Raw genomic sequence first — 9,096 nt, 5'->3', positions numbered from 1 at the left:
GCGTAATGCAGCATGTTTCCTCACACACACACACACACACACACACACACACACACACTTATGACTGTGTTACCATGGCTTCAGGATGAATTATGTAACGCTAACATCGGGCTGACGAGCGAAGTAACACCGCGCAATATGACGAAGGCGCCTCTGAAATAACACTCCGCGGAGAGAGTTGACAGTGTTTTGTTTTTTCTTAAAAGCTTTAGAAAGCGGCAAAAGTTTGAAAACACCATCTCCCCCCCCACCACCAACTCTCACTAACGTAACGTCGCAGCTGTAGTGTTTAGCATCGAGGCTAACGCTGGCGAGCTAATCCTCGCGTTATCGAGAAAGCGAACGAAGACTTAAATGAAAAGCACTCTGCTTTTTCGCTTCTCCGTGCGCCGCGACTCACACGCGCTCTGCAGACATGGCGGCGTGTGACCGTGGGGAGTATAAAAGTGTTAGAAACTGGGTTTACCTCACAATCTCCTCGACGTAACCTGCCAAGCTAGTTGATAGCGCCTCTTGTCTTCTTCTTCTTCGTTTTCTCCCTTTTTCCTGCTTCTCCTTCTTTGTGTATATTGGCGGACCGCAGTTAGGCGGTAAACGTGCACAGCGCCTCCTGCTGTATTGGAGATGTAACGGCGTTAAATAACACTTAATAAAGGCTAGACCAGTACTTTTAATTCAATTTGTTCGAGATTTTGACGTATTATAAGTACTGTACTTGAGGTCCTTGTACTTACTTAATATTTTCATTTCATACTGCAAATACTTTGACTTTATTTCACATTTTATAGGCAAAATTGTATTTTTATTCCGCTACGTTTATTTGAGAACTAAATGTGTTACTTTTTAAATTACTTTTTTGCATATAATCATAAAATACATGAATAACTAGATTTGTACTATGGTTTTACTTGGAGGATTAGAATACTATTTTCTCCCAATGCAAACTGTCCTCAGTAAGGTCTGTGAATTGACAAACAAACAAAAAAAAAACACTACACATGATAAATAAATGTAATTTTTGTTGGGGAGGAACATTAATATATACGTATAGTATGTAGCCACATGAACATATGTGATTGCTCAGTGTGTCATTCTGTAACCACGGGCATTAACCTGCTGCTCACACAGCCTCCACTCTTCTGGTTTCAGCCTTTCTACCACATTTTGGAAGCAGGCTGGAGCCACGAGAGCATCAGGTCCAACACTGATGCTGGGTCATAAGGCCTGACTCGCAGTCGGTGTTGACGTTTCATGTTGAAACAGGAAAGGGCCTTCCACACTCTAAAATATCATTGTATGCTTTCAGGTATCATTGGAACCAATTTATACAAAATCAAATAGAGAATTTTAGCCTTGTTATCATTTTCAAAGTCATTCACATACTAAAACAAGTTGACTAAATCTGTAACATGCACACACAAATCACAGCTTGGGCCTATATGAAAGCACATTTATTTAAAAATCATCTCGAATACCTGTTACACAGTACAGTATGTTGCTTAAAAGAATACCACTTGACATGCCCACAACACGCAGCTGTTAGCAGTTCAATATCAGAGAACGCAATTCAACTCAAAGTAACTGTCTACAAGAGGACTATCTTCATGGCAGATAGAAGCTGTTGATTAATAAACACCTGGAGTTTCTGGAGTAATGAAAGAGGTGACAATACAGAGGGGGACAAGCTTTTGCTGAATTAAATGTACAATCTGTATATTTCTCAAACTGGGGAATAAAGAGAAAACAGAGCTGTGGATGAAACAGGGTATTTCTCTTGAGATAACATCTCTTCTAAGGGATAGAGGGTAAAGAGGAAGCTGTTAGGGATGATAATGTAACTTTTGGTATAACGTGGTGTCATCGGCTTAAAAAAAGCAATACTTTATCACTTAGTTCACTCAACTAAAAGTAAAAAATGTTAAAATACAGATCTGAGCTGTTTGGGTTTACAGATTCACCAGAGCTGTTTTTAAACTCTTTTTTTGGAGAGCTAATCCAAGTCAAGTTCCAAGTCTTCATGAACAAATTGAGAATGTGTTTCAAGTTTTTCAGCAAAATGCTATGTCCTTAGAATTTTCAGACACAAACTTTTTAAAGGCATATTTTATCAGGTCAAAACTTGACATTTGAATGTTTGTGCGAATAAGTATTAAGTAAGAAAGTAGTGTTCTGATTCAAGTGGAACTGGAGTCAATTCTGGCTATAGAGAAAAAAGTAGAACGTTATCTGAATATGGAGAGCTGCTGAAACATGTGAGGATGCCAAGTGTTTGCAAGGTGGCAGAAAACACTTATGTAAAGCTGATATTTGTTTGTAAAATTAGTGAGTATACAGAGCACCAAAGTCAAAATACAAGCATGGTAATAAAGCCTCTTCCCTCTAATGAACACTATAGATCTCCAGTGCTGCTCATGATCTGAGGACAATACCAAGGTTGCCAAAAACTACAGAAACAATAATCTGCGTGCTGGGGATTCGAGGCTTCTTGAGTCAGCTAGAACACAGTTTGCCATACAAACACTGGCCCGGTGGCTACAGAGAATAACATGTTTAAATCCTAACACTGTTTAATACATGTCATTGTCAAGACACTTTTAGCCACTAACTGCTCCAGGACCAGCGATATGTTGCACAGCAGTTTTAAAGAGATATGCATAGAAAAACAATTCTCAAGTATTACAAGAGAAAAATACATTATCAATACATCTTAGTATTTATTATGAAACACTTTTTTAACGAATTACCACTGGTGTTTCCATTCTGGAAGTGCTGTCAGAAAAAGAGTAGTGTACATGTTAGAATAAAAGGAAGAACAATAAGTTGCTCTATGTTTAACACAGATGCATTTGTTCCCCTTAGCTGGTAGATCCAGACCTTCTCAGCACTACCTGAATGAGTCCATCTACTGGGCTTTACGATTAAACCAGCAATGCAGAAAAAGTTAACACTGTTTGACAAAAAAACACACATCTCCTTCCAGGCGTGAAATTGACTTGTCCTGAGCTAAAAATCAGACAGAATAAGAGCTGACGCAGGCGATTTTTACAAATTTGTTTTAAAGACGTGTCAGTCCTCCGCTGAGACAGTCCCAGCGGCATGGTAGCGGTGGAGAGCAGAGGTGATGCCAGCTGCTCACTGCTCTGCAGACTCTGCTCTCCTCTGGATGTGGGAGATCTCCAGTATGGGCATCAGCAGCTGGAAAGCATCCTGGATGTAGGATGCGCTGTTGGACGCCTGAAAGAAAAGACAACATGAGGCACACAGTATTTTTTCTTTTTCAAGGAGGAAACCCTTTTGTGAGGTAATTTCACTTGTTCCCAGCAGATTTCCTTATTATTTGTTGACTTTTGTAGAAACAAAAGGGTTAAAATCTTTAAACAAGACAGCAGAATGTAGACGGCTGCACTTGTATCAGGAAAATACTTACATAGATACATATACATTCTTTTAATCAGTTCTACCCTTTTGCAGAGTTTTGAATTTATTTCTAATATTACAACTACTACAACAACTTAAAAATGACCTAAATATCCACAAATTATAAACTGAGGTTTCACCTTTTTGCTTTAAATTATTGCGGAAAGTCACAACAAATGTGATACTTGATGTTTATGCATTTAAAAGGAGAAATAGATCCCCTTTACAAGCAATACAATTGATAGAGATACAACTGCAATGATAATTTAACTACATCTGATGAGAATGCTGTAGAACTTTGACACAAACCTCTAAAAACACTCCTGTTATCAGTGGGTTGAGGACATCTCCCTTCTCGTTTGACTGTAAAGAAGAACGTTTAGATTCAATTACAACCACTAAAATACTTCCCGTGAGGTACAAACAAGCAGACATGTTCAAACTCTTTATTACACTTACCCCTGCTGTTGTTAAACAGGAGGTGAACCTCTTGGAAAGCAGTGAGATTTCTTTACAAAGGACAACAGTTAACCTGAGGACAGACAACAAGAAAAACACGGACATTCAGTCAAAGCACAGATGAAGCTGTGAATCTGCAGTGCATCTCCTGCAGCATCTGTTCAAACAGACCGTCTGTGTTGTCTTACTGTGACAGAACGCTGGCCTCTGTGCTGCCGTTGGAGAAGAGGATCATCTCAGCCAGTTTGTGGAAAAGCTCGATGGATCGAGCCGTGAGCTCCGCCAGACTCCTGATGGCTGCAGCATGAACCTCCTGACAACATTTAATATACAAACACACACACACACATACTCTGCTGAATGGACCAGAAACCACATACAGAGGAAACTGCTTGAACTGAAACATGAAACATATTACAAAAACACCATCGGTTTGTTGTACAAAGAAAAAACCCCACTGATTTATGACAGAAGAAGAGCAACCATAACAGTGTCTGTAGCTTCTATAGTTGTATAATCTCTCAGTAAATTAAAAAATAACTTTGTACCTTTTTTGTTTCGCAAAGATGACATGAAATACCATTCTTTCAAACAGAATTAGCACATACCGAACAGAGTTAGTCTAATACCAACCTCAAATGAGTTCCTCCTTTGTAATGTTAAATATTGATTGTGGTTAATATTCAGCATACCTCTACAGAAAGTGTTTTCTTTACATCCTCCTCGCTCTCTTGCTCTCTGTTCCCTGGTTTGCCAATGTCAGTGATCTGGCTGCAGGTGCTCTTACAGGCCTGTTGGAGGTTAGAGATCATGCTATTAGCAAAATGCCACCCTGTTCACACTACACTGCTTAGGTTTGTGAACCACGAGTCGACCGCAATAAAAACAGGAACTGCACAATCTGATGGAATCTGAAACAGATTACAGGCTAAATTTGTTATGGTGCTGTATTTTTTGATTGTATCATACTGCCACATATTCCTGTAGCTGGTACCTTGCTGAGCTTGTCAACTGTGGCAGTGACACTGAGACCCTCCAAGGCCTCCGTTATCTCCCTCTCAAACTCTGAGCCGTCTTCATCTGGAATTTAAAATGTACAGTCAATCTTTTCAGGTGTTTGTTGAATTCTGGTCCACATGATGCTGCATTCCTCTTGCAGAAGTGGTATTTTTATAATCGTTTTCACAAGGACATTACCTTTCTTCTCGTCCACTTCCTCATCATCAAACTCCACCAGGGAGAAAGAGTCCTTAATGAGCTCCAGCTCTTCTCTGAGCTGAGTCAGCTCATCTCCTGATAGAGTGGTCAACACCGACTTGACCTACACACACACACACACAAAGAACAGTCACATTTTATGCTTTTAACCGATTGAATTATGAGGTGTAAAAATGTACACTAGGTGTTATATTTTGGAATGAAAGTCCCATCCTACTTTAGACTCGCTCTCTCGAGACAGAATCTCCAGTGCCTCGAGGTGTGACAGACCCTGAAATTCATCAAACAGCATCCCGTAGTGAGCGACCACCTTCTTCTCTGAATCTGACTCTTTCTCTGCTGTCTGCAGCTCCTCTCGCTCCTTCGCCTCCCTCAACACCTACGAGGCAGAAAGAGAGAAAGAGGGCACAGTTAAAAGTCAGACAATCAGGAGTGAAACTAGTGTAAGTCAGCTTGAGTTTGTTTCTGTTCTGTCCCTGGTCTGCCTACCTGAGACAGAGTTGAGTTCCTGATCATCAGTCCTTTGGTCTTCTTAAAACCGGGGTCACCTTCTGCTATCACATCCATCGTCTTCTTCCCGATGAACTCAAGAGCATCCAGACCGCCTGTTATTACCGTCTTCCCCTGTGAGGCAGCAAATGAGTAAAGTTTAGTTTCAGTGTAATATATCCACAACTGGGTAACAACACCTGCTCTTAGCAAATAACTGATACATAATATAACATATCTATTGAGTAAATTAATGAGTTATTAGGAAGCTAAAGACTGTGGTATACTTTTAAAAGCTTTGGTTGCTAGCTTAGTTGTTGCCTCAAATTTGGTAAATATAGATTGACTGAAACTCTATGAACTATACTTGGGCCGTTATCTTCTGGTAAGGAAGATGGAACAGGGATGATGTTTTAGCAAAATAGCTGCACCTGGGGAAATAAAGATGCATTTGAAAAATCCAACCTGGAATAATGTCATGGTCTAGCATGATATTGAGTGAAAAGTACTTGTTTCGAAAATGTCAACTTTGGAAATATGGCCTGATTTTTTGCCAGTGTTTGAAAGGTTTGAAAAACACGGCCCAAACAAATCAGAAAACATCCTCAATTCATAAAGGATCATTTTAATTTCTCACCAAGACTGGACAGTTTTCAGAGAGTCATGATTATATTTACTGTCTTGGAACTTTTTTTTTTTTTTTTTAATTACTCAAAAGCGAATTACTGGAAATAATAGAAAATAGTGGACTGGAAAAAAGAAGAGCTGCTTGTTTCCAGTAACAATGATCCACACAAGATAATTTTTTCTTCTCTATCATGAAAACGTGGATGTTTAAGATGCACTTAAGAAAAATGTCTTTCCTCCTTTCAAGGAACAGAAAGACAACACAGGGAACATTTCTGCTTACTGTGCTCTGCACCACGCTGGTGAGCGACGTCAGCATCCCCATCGCACTTCCCACCGCCGCCGGTCCATCTCCTGCCGCTTTGTCGGTCTCACTGCTGGCTTCACCTGCAGGAAGAGAGAGAAATATATATTGTTATAACAAGGTTAACAAAATGTTTGATACATTGGCTCATATTCATTTATCTGTCTACAAGAAGGGTAGATCCATGGTGACCAGTTAACCCAGTAATTACACTTGACACAACACGCAGTAATGCCTCACCCTGCCCTTTCTGCTCTTCCTCAACTTGTGCTGAGAGATCAGTCGGACTGGGGATTCCCAGAGATGTCTCCGCCTTCTCTATCACCTGAGTAAGCCCTTGGCCTGGACGGACAGGAGAGACAAGCAGTGACTTACTGGGTGAAGCTTTTTAGGACAGCTCTCCGAGTAGATAACTAAAAATGACCAGTGTACACAGTGTATATAAAACAGAAAGATTGGATTAGTTAGGTGGTCTGTACTCACCCACAGTGGCCACAGTAGCTGTCGCTGTGGATAAGATGGATTTGCCCCAGCTGCCCCAGTATCCCCAACCACCCTGAGACACAGTGGACTCAGTGGGTGTCTGAGAGAGAAGGACAGCAGGAGGAGGAGGGAAAGAAAAAATCAATCACTTTTGTACACAAAAAGACGTGACCTTTGGTGTGGTGTGGGAGAATTCAATTGATATGAGTCGAGGCGTATCACTCGTGTTAAAACACAAACAAAAATTGCAGCTTGTTATGCTAGAACAAGCCCCACAGCCAGGTAATACCCAAAGAAAATGCTATCCAATGTTTGTCTAGTTCAACTAACAATTGGCAAGGCATCCTCTCGGAAGTTAAGTTCTCTTTTTACCATTACTTGTAGTTTTGTCTAGTATAAAAAAAACATTATCTCATCAGTGCCTTTGCCGGCTGCTCCTCTACTTTCGGTATCTCCTCAACCGCGGCCACAGGTTTGATGTCCGGTCTCCTCCTGGCTTTCCTCGTTGGGGCCACATCAGTCGAGTTCTCAGGCGTGGTCGCCGAGGGGCTGTCAGGCGTTTGGGCAGGTGAGACGTCCTGACTCTCTGGTGCCACCTCTGGACCCTCCACGGCTGCACCTTCGCTGTCTGACATCTTAATGTCTCAGTACATGCCTTCAAAGGGAAATTACAACAAAGGATAGGACCATTAGCCAGAGAAGTGTCCAACTGAACTCCTGCATACATACAGTGTGTGTCTCTGGTAGTGAGAGCATCGAACTAACAGCTAACAGGACGAACTGGGAACAAAAAAGTAAGTTTAATTCGCTTTTTTTGAGGGATGAAAACAAACCTGCAGAGCTTGTTGTAGAGAACAGAAGACAGATTAATTGGAGATTCATTTTAAGACCTTGCAGTAACAAGGGTTTTGTAACACATGACTAAATAAACAGGGAGAAGTGTCCTGCTGGGATGTTTAAGGGGGTCATTCATCCAAACGTTATATTAAATGCATTCACTCCAGGAGTTACAGGATGTTGTAATTCACTGTTTTGGTGAAATCGCCTTTCCTTCAGTCAGTGGTATCGTACATTTCCCACAGTGCATTGCAATAACCCAGGGAACAGCAGTCAACTATTCAGCTGTTGTATTATTATATTGGTTATCAGTTCAGTTCAGTCAGTTTAAAGTCCAGTCTGACTGCAACAAAAGCTCTCACATTCACACAAACAACATATCCACATACTGTATGTCTGTGCATGAAAGTAGCCTACAAACACCTGAAACAAATACAACACACACACACATCAGGAACATTCATTTATATTATGAATTACATTCAGATCTGTAGGTCACATATTCCATTAGCAATTACAATGGATGCAGTAGTAGTTGCGTTGTTATTCATGCTTTACAAGGTAGCTGGTAGTTTAGGTAAGCGAATGACTCGTTTATGTATTTGACAATATGGCCAGGAGGGGCGTTAGTGTTTCTAAATATGAGCTGTTTTGATCATTATAAGCGCATTAATTAGTCGGAAAAACAACTAACACCGTTCCTCCTGTCAAAGTCTTGATGCTAGCAGTTACCTTTCCGGTCTGCCAACACTTTCCTTCCCCAAAGCAACAAGCAAGATTTATCTTCTTTATTTCGGGTTGCACTTCTCTTTCCGCACGTTAAACGCCTTTTTGTTTCCCAGTAAACAGTCTAACCATGTCACGTTTTCTGCTGCTTTTTGTCCACCAGGATTAGCCACGTCACATTTTGTTTTTACTGAACAGACGCACGGAGAAATATAATTTCCGGTTAGCATTTTCAAAATAAAATATGTAGGTTTAGAAATGTTGAGTATGCTTTCAATGGTTTCAACAGAAGTACTGTAAAATAAAGACTACGTTTGAGTGGGAGTCACAACACATGTTAAATGTCCTGTGTGGATTTATTTTGAAACAATCAAACACGCCACAATTTTATTTTGAAGGAAACCCCGCCATTAAACTTTTCTCTGTGTGTGTTAGAAAATGAAAATAATGTCAAAATAAAATAAAAAATAAAATAGTAAGCATGTGTGTGTTAAAAATAATAATTAAAAATTAAAAAATTAAAATTAAAATTAAAA

General features: G+C 40.2%; 2 protein-coding genes across 2 annotated transcripts in view; both read right to left on the bottom strand.

Moving 5' to 3' along the window:
* Positions 1 to 547, bottom strand: part of cnot8 (CCR4-NOT transcription complex, subunit 8) — a 4,536-nt gene extending 3,989 nt beyond the window's left edge. The window contains exon 1 of the mRNA XM_035666441.1: positions 467 to 547. The gene's annotated coding sequence lies outside the window, so the exon portion shown is untranslated. The remainder of the gene's footprint in view (positions 1 to 466) is intronic.
* An 887-nt stretch (positions 548 to 1,434) lies between these two features.
* Positions 1,435 to 8,762, bottom strand: fam114a2 (family with sequence similarity 114 member A2). The gene is made up of 14 exons (XM_035666617.1): positions 8,567 to 8,762; positions 7,420 to 7,652; positions 6,998 to 7,097; positions 6,755 to 6,856; positions 6,494 to 6,597; positions 5,584 to 5,718; positions 5,312 to 5,473; positions 5,074 to 5,197; positions 4,871 to 4,956; positions 4,569 to 4,667; positions 4,065 to 4,189; positions 3,877 to 3,949; positions 3,727 to 3,780; positions 1,435 to 3,234 (listed from the first exon to the last, which is right to left on the bottom strand). The coding sequence occupies exons 2-14, from the start codon at positions 7,630 to 7,632 to the stop codon at positions 3,133 to 3,135; spliced, it is 1,479 nt and encodes a 492-aa protein (XP_035522510.1). The 5' UTR covers positions 7,633 to 7,652; positions 8,567 to 8,762; the 3' UTR covers positions 1,435 to 3,132.
* Positions 8,763 to 9,096: the final 334 nt, after the last annotated feature.

Source organism: Morone saxatilis, unplaced genomic scaffold (assembly GCF_004916995.1).
Source record: "Morone saxatilis isolate NCDOM2014 unplaced genomic scaffold, NCSU_SB_2.0 Contig20, whole genome shotgun sequence".
NCBI classification, from domain to species: domain Eukaryota; kingdom Metazoa; phylum Chordata; class Actinopteri; family Moronidae; genus Morone; species Morone saxatilis.
Note: the sequence above shows the minus strand (reverse complement) of the source record. Positions and strands in the feature narration are given on the sequence as shown.

What these genes read in the sequence shown, in the direction of transcription:
- fam114a2 (XM_035666617.1), bottom strand. Translation starts at nt 7,632, where the DNA reads ATGTCAGACAGCGAAGGTGCAGCCGTGGAGGGTCCAGAGGTGGCACCA. An exon ending in CCAGCGTGGTGCAGAGCACA is followed by an intron (nt 5,719 to 6,493) that starts GTAAGCAGAAAT and finishes GCTGCCTCACAG; the next exon opens with GGGAAGACGGTAATAACAGG. An exon ending in CTCGAGAGAGCGAGTCTAAA is followed by an intron (nt 5,198 to 5,311) that starts GTAGGATGGGAC and finishes GTGTGTGTGTAG; the next exon opens with GTCAAGTCGGTGTTGACCAC.